Genomic DNA, 17,705 nt, shown 5'->3' with positions numbered 1-17,705 from the left:
GGACCCACCAGGCCGCTCCGCCATAGTGGAGAAGCAGCTGGCCATATAAAAGTTAATAACAGTCTCTCGGATATGAGTACCTGGGTAGAAGATCAGGCAGGTACTCGAAGTAGCAGACACGTGGTAAAGCAGGCACAGATGATGCTTGGCATAGCAGATGACACCAGACGTGGCAGGTGACACCAGATGAGGCACACAAGACTCCAACAATAGGCTTAGGCTCAGGCACAAACACGGATACAGGATACGGGAACACTAAGAGCAGGATACAACTAAGGGACCATTTGCATAGACGAACACAGGAGTGAAAAAAAAGCTCAGGCAAGGAGAGGAAGAGCGAGCCCTTTTTAAAGTCCAGGGTGTAACGGGGTTGGCTGGGGAACTTTAGACAGGTGCACGCTTTCTGGCCCTTTAAGTCCGGGAGTGAGCGCGCGATCACCCTACAGGACACAGGAGAGAGCTGCAGCCGCGTGTGACGGCGTCTCCGGGGAGGGAGATGCCGGCATGAAGACAGTCCTACAGTCGCGTCTGCCGGCAAGCGGGACTGCCGGTGGTCAGCGAATGCGGGCACAACAGTATGCAGCCTCAAAGGAGGCATGTCTATACCCTACACACCCTAACACTGTCCAATCAGTGCTGATCGTGTCAGACGGTGTAGGGCCACACCCTTTTTACAAGGGAAATGGTAACACTTGGTTGTCAATTTATTCATACATTTCCTGGAGGAATAACAGAGGGATGGTACAACACAGAATCCAAAGAAATGCTCCAGCATTGCTATTTTATGGGGAACACAAGAGCTTACTAAAACAAACATGTCAGGAGAGTTGACAGATCTTTTTAAAATTCTGACTAGTGGAAATTTCAGAAAGAGCAGGTATACAGGGCAAACTGCCAATCACGGCGTTTGGGCAGAGAAGTCTAAATTCCATTAATAGAAATCTTCAGTTTGGAATAATTTGCATAGTGATCTTCTCTTTGGCTCCTGATTTATTTACTACTATGCCTAATCACTATGACAGGGGAATCACTGCAGGTTTGGGTTTTTTTACGCCGCCCCCTCCCCCCCCCCGGCTTGCAAATGTAAAGTTGGTGGACTAGTTCCACCGGACGGCCGCTCCGTTCCAGGCGACCATAGGGTCACGTGATCTTCATCCTGTCTTGGTGTTTAGGGACCAGAAGTCTGGCGCTCGATGCAAGTTTATGAGGGTCTCAATGTGAGCATTATAGACTTGCATTGAGAGACTGACATCCAGTTTCTACAGTACTCCACGGCGGCCCGGAATGGAGCTTTGTTTTGTGAAATACAACACCAGGTAAGCCAATACACGTGTCCACATTACACTACATTTGCAAATGGAGGTGGTGAAAAAAAAAAACTGGGGTTCTTCTTTAAAGTTAAATTGAACCAAATATAAAAAAAAAACTATGAATGCCTGACTTATAGTCCAAAGCTGCATTCACAATTCTGCTGGTTGCTGATCAAACCAGTGCTCCGTGTGTTGACAAATGCATCCCTAACAGCTTAGATATGTGCTATGTACAATACCTAGTACTGTATATAGTCTGCAATGTACAGAGTGGAAATAAAGAGCACATTCCCTAAACAGACATTGAATCAGCAGCAGTTACTGGGTTGTGATTTTAGAAGCTTTCATCATTGTGGTTGAGGTTTTGAATGAACATGGACTATAAGGCTGGGTTCCCACGTAGCGTAAACGCTGCAGAATTTCCGCAACGGAATTCTGTGCGGAAATTCCGTAGCATTTACAGTAGCAGCAAAGTGGATGAGATTCAGTAAATCTCATGCCCACACTGCGGGATAAAACGCAGCGTAAACGTCAATAAATTGACCTGTGGTGCGGAATTTAAGTCCGCAGCATGTCAAATTATGCTGCGTTTTTGTTGATTTTCCGTTGCGGGTTTTCCCCATTGAATTCGATGGTGGTGCAACAAAAAGCCAAGTGTTGCGACTTTTGCTGCATATTCGCGGCTATTACGCCGCAAAAATTGCAACTACGGAAAACCCCAAAAAAATCATACTTACACAGAACGCCCTCCTTTTACCTGCAGTCCGGCCACCTGGGATGACGTTTCATCCCATGTGACCGCTGCAGCCACTTATAGGCTGCAGCGTCACATGGCCTGCAACTTCATCGTAGGAGACACCAAGGGGGTAAGTATGAACGGCTTTCTTCCGCAGCGGAAATTCCGTTAGAAGAACCGCACCACAACGTGGTGCGATTTTTCGGATGGAATGTACTGCAGGTTCCAGGTCGGACACGCTGAGGGATTTTTACGCAGCATATCCAACCCGTGGAAACCCGGCCTACGTCACGATTTAACTTTAAAGGTGCTGTCCGAAGGACCCCCTTAAAAATTAGCTGATCATGTGATGTCCAACTGCTGGGATTCCCAGCAATCTATGGGGACCTAATAACGAATGTTCAGTTATTCTGCAGCGACACCACTGGGCAAATGAAGCATTACATGGTATTTATTGAAGCCAATGGGCTGTACATGTAATGCATAGACATGCTGGGTCCTCCAGAGAGAGGGAGACGCTCTCTGCAGCTTCTACAGCAAATTGATGCTGCTTTAGAGTGAAATCCCCCTCCCTTCAATTAACTCAGCCCTAATAGGGTCTTTAAAAAGAGGTTTTCTAGTAAAGCAAATTTATAGTTTAATCACTGACCTCAGGATAAGTCCATGAACATAACCATTGATCATTCCTTGACAAAACAACAACGACTGACTACTCAGATGAGAAAACAGAGCAGATTTTGTATTGAACTGTATTTTTATAATTCCATAGAACCCCTTCAGGCAAACATTGTTTTCTTTAAAGATTTTGGGACTCAGCCCAGCTCGATGATACACCAATTCTTCTAGCAAATGCCATAATTGTCTGATTGGCAGTCGGGGCCGGGGAAACAATCTGATTTTTGCCTGGGCAAGCTATCTGGGAAAATGCTAAAATGACTTCTATAAAACATTTGCCAGGTGATTATAAAAATGGAAATCACTTATCTCTCAGGCATGGGAGAAACCATGAGAACAAGAGGAGGCATGCACGGAAGATGGCGGGTACTAAGATCTTATTCTTTTATTTACCTCTATAATGAGATAGTTCTGTTTGTCTACGTGTCCAAGCTCCGTGTATGAGAGAGAAGTACGAGAACTATAATAATAATATTCATGTAGCACCAACATATTCTGCAGCGCTTTAGCAAACAAGTAAAATGTCAAGTAATCAAAACAAATAAACAACTAGCTAACAAAAGAGAGGCCCAACCACAAGAGCTTACAATCTAAATATACTGGCAGGAGTGGCACAATAGATACAAGGTGCTAATTATGCCCTGGGGACCGGTGCCTTGTCTTGTCAACGGGAAATATAAATAAAGCTTCATGAATCCGCCACTCAGGCAGTATATGAGCCAACACATCTATAAAGTGCAGAGTTATGCGACCACGGTAGCTAGTTGAGGACAGGATGGAGTGGATATATCTGACCAGGTCAGGTTGTGTATGGGTAACGGACTATGGTTATGTGACAGAAGCTTTCTTGAAGAAATTATATTTCATGCATACTTAAAACTGGCAATATTGGGAGCAAGTCTGACAGTCCGCAGGAGTGAGTTCCACAGAATGGGTGCAGCACGGGAGAAGTCCGGCGGACTGGAGTGAGAGGATGAGAATTGGAGGTCATTGACTGAGTGAAGAGAACTAGTGGGTTGGTAGTTAAAGATGTGAGAATTCATCAACCTGTCTGCTGCATTCATGCTAGATTGAAGTGGCGCCAATCTGTTTAGTGGAATGACAATTAGTAATAAGTTACAATAGTCTAGGTGAGAATTGATTAGGAAATGGATTAGGGTTTTAGCAATGACAGTGGTGAAGTAGGAACGGTTCTTAACCAATTAGGGTTAACTACTTTTACATTAGGTATATATGTGTCAATGTCAAGCTTTTGATGTCCGAGTTCTCGAAGGGGTGTCAAATTGGCTGTAAAAACTGCCTTTTTTCCGCGGCAGATTTGCATCCGGGCGGGACCCATTTTCACGGATCCCTCATAGACTTGAGTCTGTTGAGGGATCTGGGAAAACAGGCAAAAATAGCACATCTCCAATTTTTTCACGGTCCCTTAAGAAAAACAAAAAACGCTTTGTGAATAGCCCCATAGACGTGCATTGATTTTAATGCAGCCGTGTGACGGGCGTTAAAAAAACGTTTGTCACGTAGCCAATTATCGCTGTCGTGTGAATAAGCCCTTAGAAAACAGTATAGTAAAGTCTACAAGGAAATGTAATATATTTGGATGTAGTACAGTAATTGTAACACGGAACAGGTGCTTTATTATCAAACACTCTAGTTTATCAGACTTTTATAGGGAAAGATGAAAAAAGAGGGTTCACTTCCTTGAGGGGACATGACAATTATAGTTTGAAAATAACGTCTTCTAAAATCTTGTTTTCATACTTCCTTTTGCTTATCTCCGTCTATTCTTCAAGTGCCCGGCTTCCAGGATTGTGAATTATAAAGCAGTTCTCATCAAAGTACAACTTTTTGACTAGTAATGTGCCATTTTTTTCTGTCCTGTAGATCTTTAATTAGTACTTCTATCTTAAAGCTACACTCCACCGTTGGAGCTATTTTCCAAAACAAGGGAGTACCTACCATATAGTCAGACCATACCTCTACTATGGGGCCTTGGTAGAGAGGGAACCCAGCCCTTGTTGGTCCCATCCCTTTTGATACTGGATGGTGATAACCTATGCAGGACTCCCCTCTCCAGAGGAACTGCATTCTTAGTTAGCAAGGGGTGAAGAATGCCCAAGGGTAATTGAAAAGGCAAAGGGGGAAACAAACACCGGGTCCTTCTTTCCTGGGTGACAAAACTCAGCATTATAATAGCTGGTCCATTTTTATCTTTTTTTCCCTTCTCTTGTATGTACGCCACTGTTCAGTAAACATTTGATAATTGATTAAAGTGGTTGACCCAGCTCAAGTCCTATCCATATGCCCTTGTAGGATTCCGGCAATAACATTATAAGAAAAATTGGCTATTTAATAGGAATTATTCTCAAAGGGGTTGTACCAGAATCGACAATTATCACCTATCCACAGGATAGGTGATAATTTTCTAATCGCTGGGTCCCCCACCGATCACAAGAACGGGGTCCCGAACCTCTTTTCCGTCGCATTACTCAACTGCAGTGAAGAAGACATTGAATGGAGCAGGCGCATGCTCAACCCCTGCTTCGTTCAAGCTCCTCCTTACTGCAGTGAGGAGGAATGGGTGTCGAGACCCCCACTCTCACAATTAGTGAGGGTGCGAGCAGTGGGAATCACAGCAATCAGACAATTATCACCTATCCTGTACATAGGTGATAACTGTCCATTCTGCTACAACCCCTTTAAGGACTACCTTCAATTACTTTGAGCAAAAAATTATTAGAACCAGAATGCATTCTTGGTTTCAGGTTTCCCATATAGTCAAAAACAGATGACTAAACATTTCCAAAACAGAAGGAACCTCTCCTTCATGTCGTTTGCAAATATATATTCCTCAAGATTAAAAAAACAGTTGCTTGAAAAATTTAAATTTATGTATCAATAAATTATTTATTTTGGATGCAGGCATCTTTTAGATTTAAAAGGGAAGTTTTTCTAGATTCTTTGAGAAGGTCCTCAAAGAGTCTGAGCACTTGGCTAATAGGCATAGTCAGTAAGATGCTAATAATGCAGGTCATGGGTAACCCTACCTAAAAGTTACCCACGGCTAAAAAGCTATTTAGGACATTGGGTACTTGGTGGGTTGAACATATGCTGTAATTTTAGAAGAAAGGAAGTTACGTGATGGTCTCTACTAATGGACAGATTTGGGAAGCCTCGGGGAACTTAGGCTGGATGAACACATTGCAGGGACTATGTCTTGGATTTACCAGAGTTAGACCTCATGCACAAGGCCGTGCCTGTAATCATGACCTCCGATTGCGGGCACGGCCGACGGCCGCAGGCCTCATTTTTGTATGGGAGCACGGCCTGTAAAAGACAAAAAGTAGGACATGCTCCATAATTCCCGGAAGGGTTCGGCGGCACGGACACCTATCCATAGCGATACGGAAAGGTGTCCGCGGCCAATAGAAACAGGTGGGTCCGTCATTACAGACCGTATTACGGTCCGCAATTACGCAGATTTTTTACGGTCATGTGCATGGGGCCTTATTGAGTGACTGCACTAAGACCCCATGCACTAAGACCGTATTTTCATCTATCCGTAATTACGGATCCGTAGTCATCCATATCTTATCCGCATATACGAAACAGTATCCGCAAATATAATCTCTAATGCATCCGTAGTTGATCTGTATATACGGATCCGTAAAAAAAGAGGGAGGCTGCAAATGATGTTACCAACATGTTGAATAGCAGCGCTTCCGTAAGTACTGATGGATCTCATGAACTTATAATGGGGTCCATCAAAGTTCTGATGTTTTTCATGGCACAAATAGTTCTGAAAACTGTTCTATTCTTGCCATGAAAAAAACTGGAACCCCAAAAACATCAGAACACTGGAATCCAATAGAGAAGAAGAAAATGCAAATATGAACAAGGCCTTTCTTTTTAACACTGTGAAGTTTCAAGGATATGACTATGTTCTGTTCCTATCTACCCAAGTTCCTTTTTCGGAGGGTGAAGCAGTTCGCTATCTTTCCCCTTTTCTCACAGTTTTCATGTAAAAAGTAATAATGTTCTGTAATTTTATGCTGTAGTTCACTTAGGCTTTATTCACATCTGCATCGTAGTTTCCATTTATGACGGAAGCCACGCCTCTCTGCCGCTTCTGTCCTACAACAGATATGCATGGCACCCAACGGACCTCATTGAGTTACAGTAGTGTCCCTTAGGGTTTCGTCATGGGGCAGCGCTATTCCTATAATCAAATCTGAGGAAATTTGCCACAAAGGCTCCAAATGAAGCCCCAGACGCATATGTTAACTGAGGATTACGGGAGTTGTTTTTTTTATTTTATTTTTTTTAAAAACAAAACCTGCTTATGACTCTATAATGTAAAAATAATAAATTTTTTAATATTAAAGTGTAAACTTTGACCCCTGCATGCACGACCACTTTTCAGGTCCCCTGCCGATTCTCTGTTTTCTCCAGTTCGTGATGACGTGTTGTTGATACTGATTACAGATTGGTTGCCGGAGTCAATTGACATGCCGAAATGGACAAGACATGATGTCATCTATGACATCAGAGATTCTTATTTCAGCAGTTGTCACTAGATCCAGGGTCTTCAGAATTTTACGGGTGTAGAAACATTTTTTTGCCCACTTCTGCCTGTATGTACTATGCAGAACGTTTCTAGGACCATCTCCAATAAATCTGTACTATAAGAGCTTCTAAAGTGGCATGGATGTAAGATTTGTGTTACTGGACTGTTTTTCGTATGTTTACTTTTCGGGGCCACTATGCATTAGTTCCCTTAATTCTATTCTTCATCTTCCGAGAGCAGCATGTCTCTTAGGAGGGGAGAGTGTTAATTTGGCAGAAAACGAACTTCCCTTTGCTGACTTCCTCTACTAGAGGAGAGTGCATCTAACAAGCAGCTCTTGCCAGGTAAGTTTTTATTTTATTTTGCCGCAATAACCCACAAGACCTAATGTTTTATATTTTTAGAAAAGTGGTTTTGTCTTTGTACAGCATTTTCATCCTAACATAACATGGAAGTGACCAGTGACTACCAGACGCCCTGTATGAATGTTACCTTTCATTCTAAGTAAAAAAAAAAAAGTATTGCAAGTAAATTGCTGAAATGGCTTGGTTATAATTTAGTGTTGATGACCTCTTTGAAGTCCTTTAAATCAGATTTTTAGGAATTTTACTATATGCTTAAAGGGGTGATCCCATCACAGACATTTATGGCATATCCACCTGATGCTTGCTCCGCTGTTTTCCTAATTTCCATTCTCAGCCCGCATGCGGAGGCGAGCAGCCACTTTATCAGGCGAGATGGAGAACAGCATAGGTTTTGGGACCCACATTTATCAGACATTTATGCCCCATAATGAGCTACTAAACAAAAAATGGAAAACTGCATGACATAGAAAAATATTTAGTCTTTAGTAGTAGAGAGGCTTTCCTTTACCCGGGGAAACATTTAGTTTTTAGTCCATGAGCTGAATACCCTAGTCAAGGTAGAGTAATTTGTTGGCGCCCCCTCTTGGTATCCAGCACCCATGGCCCACCCCACTGTGTGACATAGTCCCAGTGCTACAGGCATTGACCTTGGATGATATGTCACAGTGACCTTTTGGGGGCTGAGGCTTTTGGAGTGGGGACTGTATCAGAATTTTTATTCAATATTTATTGGTATTTTTTTTTTTCTTTTACTTCACATTGTACATACCCATCCTTAACATTAATTCCCCAAGACAATCCACCCTCAACACAACTTTTTTATATTCCCCCTTCGTACCTTCACAGAAGTAGGATGGAGGAAGCTTTTTGGCATGAGCTAATTCTAGGTCATTTGTGTCCCATTTTTTCGGGGAAAGGTTATAGGAACCATTAGTGAGTTTGAGAGCACTGGTTTTCCAAATATAAATCATGGATTAATCCCACCAATCTTTTATCAACAAATCATGGATTTACGTCAAGTCTGATTCTTGGTGGATTATTTGTGTTTATACTGTACATATACGACAGCACTGACTCCTTTATTTACTGATTCTTGCCTGTTTGGTTCCTGTAATATCACTGATATTGTTTTTATGATTGGAGGGTAGGGGCGGCCAAAATCATGGCAGCACGAATTACTGTTGCCTTTAGGAGCTAGCTAGACCGTTGTAGGGGCGAGTTTACTTTTTCTAGTGGCCAAATATTTCTATAGTTTTCGAGAAAAATAATCCAAAAAGTTAGGCACCATCAGCAGATTGCGCTTGGTTTTAGAACCACATATGGCTTTTCATCTAATGTAATAAATTACAAAATGAAATATTTTCTACATAAATACTTGTCTTCTGTGAGAATAATTGAAATGCAGGGACATCATGAGCACATTTGTCTTTATCTGCCTTTCACGTCTATCTGAGCCGAAGTGCAGTCCTGACAAGTGTTATATGTTTTTTCTGCTATTTTATTAATTTATCTACATTTACCGTATGTGTTTTCTGCTAAAGGAACATTGCTGCTGAGCTGTGTCCTTGAATATGATTTCCTTTGTCCTGTTTCTTGATTTTCTTTCTATTACACCCACGTTTTATTGGCATTGTCTGGTGTGACCTTCTTTTTGTCCATTGCCATATGGAACGCAAGATAAGAGGGAAATGAATTCCACCTACCGTACTGTTGTCTTGGAGGCATACAAGGCAGTGGCTCATATGTTGGATTTATAACCCCACAGATCAGGTCCTCATACTTGTACTATTATTAGACTGATTAACCCCTTCCCGCCGCATCTATTTTTCAGATTTAAATTTTAATTTTTTTCCTCCCCGCCTTCCAAGAGGCGTAACTTTTTTATTGTTCCGTCGATAGAGCGGTGTGTGGGCTTATTTTTTTGAGGCAGGAGTTGTAGTTTCTATTGGTAGCATTTAAAGTACCATATAATGTACTGGGAAACTGAAGAAAAATTATTTGTAGGCTGAAATTGAAAAAAAAAGATTTTTCAATAGTTTTTTGGGTTTCGTTTTTATGGCTTTCACCATGCGGTAAAAACGACAACTTAACTTTATTCTGTGGATCTATATGATTACGGTGATGCCAAATTGATATAGTTTTTTTTATATTTTACTACTTTTAAAGAAGAAAAACATTTTGTTAAAAAAATTTATTTGATTTGTTTCACCACATTCTGAGAGGCATAACTTTTTGATTTTTTCATTGATTTAACGGTGTGAGGACTTATTTTTTTGCGTGACGAACTGTAGTTTTTATCGGTATTATTTTTTGGTCCAAAATTATTGTCATTTCTACAAGCTTCTGCAGAGGCAGAGTGAAGGCAGTCCTGGGGGCCTTCATTAGTCCCTTGGGCTGCCATGACAATTGTCGTCACCCCTGATCTCATTGTGGGGACAAGAGCTGTCGGAGGGGGCCGTCCCCTCTTTTCAACGCCTCAGATGCTGCGGTCGCAGCATTTGAGGGGTTAAACAGCCGACACCCACAGCGTATGGAGCTCCGCACTACATTCCCCTCCGCACTACAACGTACCAGTCTTTTTGCGGGAAGGGATTATTGAACCAGTTATTGCTTGTGCACTCAACTAAACATAAAGTCATAATTGGCATCTAAGACCCTATTCACATCACTTTTTTTGGCCTACGTTTATTGTGTATGCCAGGAGAGCTAGAGACTGCCCTTATGGTCCCAGTCGGGCTGGAATAAATCGGTGTACCTTTTTTCGGAGGTATGGAATATCTCAGTAGACTATTCTATTCCATACATCGGGATCCATCAAATAAAAGTATACCGCGCAGTATATGTATTTTTAACTTGGGAGCCTATGACTGATGTATGTCACTGTATGGCATACGGTAAATGTATGTGACATGGGCTTTTCAATCATTTTTCATGACGTATACGGTAAACAGATGCCATAATAGCCTATGCCTAATAGGATAATGCCACTATTAGGCATCCATCTCAGGCATTCATCACCCATAGGCTATTATGGCACGGTATGCATTTTTTTTATGGTATCCCATTGCATCGAATAGTGTAGTCTCCTATGCAATCCCATACCTCAAGGAAAAAATATATACCGACGTATACCACTATTTTGGCCTCAGTTGGGCGATTGGAGCCCTATGGACACATTTAGCGGGTATGTCAGGAGCTTTCCTGGTGCACACGCTAAACATACAGAAAAAAGCGTGACGTGACTTGACTTTTTAGGTTATCTTCTATTAATGTCTATGAAAGTCTTATTGCCTGGCCACTAAAAAATTCTAATTAGCTACTAAAGTAGTCTCTCTGGCCCCCAATTTTAATAATATTTTGTCTACCCTTGATACAGACATCAAATTCAGTTCAGATGACGCGATTTTTGTTTCTTATTGTAACAGTCATGTTAGAAGACAAGATCCATAGAGATTTGCAGGGGTTTTATCAGGGTGTTCCCAAAATAGGCCCTTTAGATATCAAATAAGTTATAAGGGTTACAATGTTATATTCCAAGCACCTGGGAACGCACCAATGTCAAGGACTAAGGGTCTCCTCACTGATTTTAATGAAGGGATGACTTCCCTGAGCCACCTCTCCATTGAAATCAATGAACCCTAACGCATAGGTTTTCATAATCCTTTGTTTTCCAATGGATGGGTGGCTGACCATGCGCTAACATCTCCATTATTAAATCTCCCAGCAGCTATACCTACACCATGACACGTCTATTATATAAAATGTGGTTAAAAAAAATGTCCATATATTGCATGTACGTTTAATAACGCATATTCCGGGAGATCTGCTTCCCTTATTAATCCCGGGTCTTGCATCTGAATGGCTGCCGCTCATTGATCAGTTATACGGGAAGTAGGCCAATTTAAGAAATGATCTCCATTGTAATTGGAGAATGAAAATCTCTAATAACCCTGAGGCAACAATAAAAAAATTTTTTTTTTTTTACAGTATAAGTTTTATGATTGAAGGATATTGTGAAGACAACCGTCCACAGCGAACATTTGCTGGAATCGGACAATTTTCATGATAACACTACCCAGCTGGGCTAATGTTAATGGACTTTATTTAATAAAGGAAGATAAGATAACACCTAACTCAAGTATAATTTGGATCTCATATCCAGTAAAGTCCTTTTATATTAAAACTGGAATTGTTATACAGTAACTTCAGGGAAAAGGTATCTGTAATTAAAATGATTCTCAGCATTAACCATTCATATTCCTGACTCTTTCTTGCAGTCAGATGAAATCTAGTAAGAGCTACCATGAGCCCTATAGAGACTGTGACTACTATATGAACTCCGCAGGGGTGGAGCCTATCATATGGGATCTTTGGGGGCTTTGACAATTATAGGAACCCCATTGAGGCTTTGGTTATTATTATTATAGTGGTTGCTTGCATTAGCAATCCTTTTTTGCTAGAAGAGTTCCTCAGGGATCAAATGTAATCTGTACCATAGGGGAGATAAGGTTTTACATTGTGCCCATACACATCAATAGACTGTCCATGTATTGTACTGATGTACTGAGTCCTCCAGAGAGAGAGAGAGAGAGAGACCCTCTTTGTAGTTGCTCTCTGCTCTAACCCCTCCTCTGTTAAAGAGGACCTGTCCACTCTCCTGACATGACATGACATGTCTGTTTTTAGTAAATACCAATATTCCCCATGATATAACAAGGCTGAAACATTTTTCATTAGAATTCTGCGTTGTGCCATTCCTCTGTTATTCCTCCTAGAAATTTATGAATAAATTGACAACTGGGTGTTACCATTCCACTGGTCAAAGGAGTGTGTCCCTAGACAATCTGTGAGCAGGGATTGGGCAGTGTCAGACTGTGTAGGGAAACCCCCCAACTGGTGACACCCAGTTGTTAATTTATTCATAAATTTCTAGGAGGAATAATAGAGGAACACCACAACGCAGAGTTCTAAGAAATTATGTTCCAGAATTGCTCTTTTATGTACAAGGATTTACTAGAATGGACCTGTCAGGAAAGGTGATATGTCCTATTTAGCCACCATGTAATAGTACACATTTCCCCTGCAGCGCCTGTTATCATAGACAACCCCTTTAAATACTTGTCATGATATGTCTTCCATCTGATTCTGCTTTTTGCATTGATATTAACCCCCGGCCTTCATTTAGCAAGTATAATTCACTGCTGCAATATCCAAGTCACTTGTTCAGGTACCTCCAGGCCATGTCATTGCTGGCTCTTAACTTTTAGAGCTGGGTAAGATTTGTTCTGACCTTAATTATATACTATTATCAATACCCACCTGTAAAGAACTCCGACATGTGACAGGTTTAGCTTTTCAATGGGTCAATAATATGGTAAATGTCAGATCAATATTATTGGGGAACACATGACTATGGGAATTGTGATCCAGCATCGGCTCATTTCACAGACCTGATATTTACTACAATAGCACAAGATCTGACCTACCTGGAATTGTCCACGTTTGTCCGACATGGGCGGCCTCTATGGTATGTACGTCCAAGGCTGTAAGGACGAGCGGGGTGCCCACTGTGGGGTGCATTTCCTAATATTGCTTTGTGGTTGATGGATATGCTTTGTCATCCCAGTAAATAATGTTCTTGACCCTTCCTCTTCTTTTGGATATGATCTTGTACAATGACGTCATCAGACGGGAAAGCAACGATGACTTATTTCTGTAATAAAATTCTGGCTAATAAGAACAATCCCTTTGACATCGTTGTTAAGGTGCCACTGCTTAAATCATTCTTTGTGTCAGTGTGGACTAGCAGAAGTTCAATTTGGCTGATGGCCAATGCAGAAATGATTTCAGGCTTAACAAGGATATCCAGCGACTAAATGGATGATACAAGAGACATTACAAGCAGTCTGGAAATGAATACAGTTTGATGTTTATCCCTCTGGGGAGTATCAGGCTCTCGTTCTGTGTGAGTACATTACAGGGCACCTCTGACAGAAGGTAATACATAGTCAGCCATCCCGTCTGTGTAAATAATAGAGGATTCATTAGTGGCCATTCATCGGCTTGTTTTTTTTGGTTTGTTTTTTTTACTTTTCAAGCACAGAGGTAATGCTGTAAAAATGCATAAAATATATCGTCTGCTTTAACTAAATCAGGGCTTCTCAAACGTTTGCTTTTGGTCACCAGCCAAATCATGGAGACATCCGATCCTCGCCAGCAGTCGACGACCTTGCCAAGAGAGATAGATGTAGATGAGGGGTGTGTAGTGTGCAGGAGCAAATTTCTTTAGGACGTAGTGCCCTCACAACATTGCCGAGCAAAATACTAGCAACAATGCCCTCATTGCGTACCATGGTGAACCAGAATTGCCCTCAGCAATAGCCACAGTCTCCTTAATATTAGCCAGAGTGCCCTCAATAACCGCCACTGTGCCGACAGTCAGCAAAACATGTATTTTTTTTATGCAAGAAGAAAGTTACAAGTGCACTCCTACATACTTGTAGAACTTCTGTTCTTGTGTCAATTTGCACAGAAAAATTCCCTCCCAGATGAGTGATCTGTGATAAAATGCCGATGCCAGGAAATAAAATCATGTCCTGAAACAGCGGGACTTCCTTGCTAAGTCTTAGGCTTTGATCACACAGAGCAGATACGCTGTGTAAAGGCACACAGTGTATCCTCCCTCGAGCCTTCAGGGAATTCCGGTCGAAAAAACGCACCAAATTTTGATGCAGTTTTTCGACCGGAATGTGCGCTGCGGAAAAAAAAACGTTTATACTTACCCGTAGCCATGGCGATGTATCCCTCAGTCGTCCTGCAGCCTGGCGTCCTGGGATAACATTTCTTCCCATGTGACCGATGCAGCCTGTGATTTTTTAGTTCTGAATTTTAATTTTTGCAAGTCAAAAATCGCAACATCTGCTATTTATTGCGGGTTTTACCTCCCCATTCAATTCAATGGGGAAAACCCGCAACAGAAAACCAGCGATTCCTAAACATAAATTGACATGATGCTGATTAAAGAACCGCACCGCAGGTCAATTTATGAACGGCTTTTGGGCGGGTTTTATACGCTGCCTGTGGATGAGAATTGTTCAAGACTCATCCACTCTTCTGATGCTGTATTATACAGCGGATTTTCCGCAATGAAATCTGTTGTGGAAAATCCACAGTATTTGCGCTACGTGTGAACTTACCCTTAGGGGTATAGTAGACCATGCAAGACCCATCAAGAACTGGGACACTTCATCAGTTAGGCCGACCTTACATTTTGATTTGATTTAGTCGACATTTAGATTACATTTTTTAGAGTGTCCGTTAAAAAAAAAAAAAAACAGTTGTCAATTCATCATAAAGGGGTTGTCAATCCCTGTCCATATGCCCTGTTAATATTTTTACAATGTTCGTATTGTGACCTTACAATACTAGTTAGCTAGGTAGTGAACTGAATTCATGAGTGTACATCCTCTTCAGTTGCAATTGGTCCATTGTATCAACGTATACTTTCTCCGTATATTATATATGATAAAATATCTTTTTATTTGGATGTCAGAAGCATTGGGATTGGGATGGCGCGATATATTCCTAATTAATATAGCAGGGTCAGGTCACAGTCATAGGGGCTGAGTTTGTTAGATTTATTTGGAACATATTTATATTTAAGAAAATCAAAGCAAATAGATTTATTTTATTGTGGACTTCATAATGCGGCATTGTGTTATGTTACAAAGATATATTGTTTATTGGAAGCACAGATACTGATGTTTTCTCCGGCAATAGTCGTGGATGTGACATTGACAGCTTCTTTAGGCTGTTTCCTGAGTAAGCTGCGAAAGTCACCCCTCATCTAAGTCCATTTTTTACATTTATTTTTTATTCCGCTTTATTTATGAACCAGAAGTTTGAACGGCTAAAAATCACATAATCATTTGTCCTTGTTTTCCCCTAGTACTATGCAAATCCTACATTAAAGGAGTTTTCAGATTTTATTTATGGCACATCCACCTCTTGGACCCAAACCTAGCAAGAGAATGGGAGTTCCTTGATCTGATTTGAGCTGTTTCCATAACTCCCATTAACATCAATGATTCACATGAGCTTTCACATGCTACATGCAACCGCCTCTGGCTACTGTCCTAAGAAAAGATTATCAGCACATTGAACCAGGGGCAGTGGGAAATGGTCCAGCATTTGGGTCCACTGCCATAGAAAACCTGGACATGATGTCAGAAGCGCCTGCTTATCACAGGGTGGGGGTGGGGGTGCTAAGGGGTGGTCACCTGTGTCTCCCTATCATGTGCAGATTATTACCAGTAGTGATTTAATGAAGGGAGAGTGTGTGCGGCCACCTCTCCATTCTGTCTCCGCCTGGACGTAGCGGCCGACAGCCACCTCACCTAGCGGAACTGAATCAGGGAACCACGATTCTTCTGATAAATGGAGGTCCAGTGGATGGACCTCCACCGACCAGGCATTTATGTCATATCCCCATGGATATGCCATAAATGTCTATGTTGGGAAAACCTCTTTAATCTATGATGTCTTAGAGGTGCCTGTTGGGACAGTAGGTGACATGTTTGCACTGAAATTGCTCCTAAAGCCAATTTTAATTGAGTCTTGCTGCAAAAACTAGTATCCTTGAAGGGAACCTGTCACTAGGTTTGGAGCCACTTAACCACCAGCATGTCCTCATGCATCTAGGGTTTAGTGTTCCAAACCTGCCCAGGTCGAGACCGGCCGTTTAGGTAATAGTCAGTAAAATAACTTAAAGGTTACTGAGAGAAACCCGGCAGCATCACGCGCATGCGCATTGTGCACATGAAGCCGAGGACAGTACACATCGCTTCACTGCACATGCACTGTATACTGTCCTTAGCTTCATGTCTGTTATACGCATGCGCCCGATGCCGCTCCCGGACTCCTCCCAGTAAATTGTTAGTTATGTTATTAGCTATTGCCCAAACATCCGGTTTCGACCCGGGCAGGTTTGTAACATTAAACTCCAACTTTATAACGACATGCTGGTGGTTTAGTGGCTCCAAACCTACTGACAGGTTCCTTTTAAGAGGAGATATCCAATGGTTATTACACCGAGTACAAAACGTAGTAACATTATCATATTCCATCTACAAAATGTCCATGTTATGCAGTTGCAAAATGGAGGAACTTGAACCAAATTCTTATTCTCTCTCTAGAACCAAAATGGGTAAACAAAACAGCAAACTTGCCCCTGAGGTGATGGAAGATCTGGTGAAGAGCACAGAGTTTAATGAACATGAGTTGAAACAGTGGTATAAAGGTTTCCTTAAAGACTGCCCAAGTGGAAGACTGAACCTCGACGAGTTTCAGCAACTCTACGTAAAGGTAGGTTACCTCTATTTTCGAGTCACATCTCCTATTTTTCCCACCAGCGATGGATGGATCCGTCATCCACCTGAGACACAGAGTGATCTGAAACCAAACAAGTGGCTTTTAAGAACCTCAAGGAGCTTTCTACCCAACTTCAGATATACTTCATCTTCCACTTGAAACAGCTTTCTATTTTCAGTAGTTCACTTACACCACTCAAGATGTTCTGTGCAAACTTCTCAGCTCAAGATTCTTTTAAGGAAGTTAAAAATGTACACGTGAGGTTCAGACTTCATGTCTATCTACACCGTCTACATTATCTCGTGTCCATATAACACAATTCGATTTTTTTCTTTGCATCACTACGGCAAATTATTTGTGCTACCTTATTTCTGTTTCCTTAAAGCTTGGTTTGCCATGTTGACTTGCAGGGTACTGCAGCCATCGCATAACCTCACTGTTTTTTCCAATGTGGAAAATGGTTGTGAGACTAGAGATCATCTCAAGAATTCCATTCATGTGAGAAATCTTGCATTGTCGTGCAACTATCTCCCCTATAGAAAAATTTTGAAGTAGAGCCACAGATTTACAGCAACCAAATTTTGAGACAATAAGACAAAACCCAGCATGGATTTAAAGTGACAATATTAGATTGTTTTCCACAATAGAGGGTGTTGATGTCATTTCAAAGGAGAAAAAATCAA

The 17,705-nt window shown here is 41.5% G+C and overlaps 1 protein-coding gene across 2 annotated transcripts in view; it reads left to right on the top strand.

Annotated features, from left to right (window-relative positions):
- The window catches only part of VSNL1 (visinin like 1), a 176,060-nt gene that overhangs the window by 50,761 nt on the left and 107,594 nt on the right, over positions 1-17,705 (top strand). For both annotated transcript variants that reach the window (XM_075861072.1, XM_075861071.1), the window contains exon 2: positions 16,848-17,016. In XM_075861072.1, the coding sequence (XP_075717187.1) occupies positions 16,855-17,016 (162 nt within the window). In that variant the 5' untranslated portion in view covers positions 16,848-16,854. The remainder of the gene's footprint in view (positions 1-16,847; positions 17,017-17,705) is intronic.

Source organism: Rhinoderma darwinii, chromosome 4 (genome assembly GCF_050947455.1).
Source record: "Rhinoderma darwinii isolate aRhiDar2 chromosome 4, aRhiDar2.hap1, whole genome shotgun sequence".
NCBI classification, from domain to species: domain Eukaryota; kingdom Metazoa; phylum Chordata; class Amphibia; order Anura; family Rhinodermatidae; genus Rhinoderma; species Rhinoderma darwinii.
The sequence above is the reverse complement of the archived record's forward strand: the minus strand, read 5'-3'. Positions and strand labels throughout refer to the sequence as shown.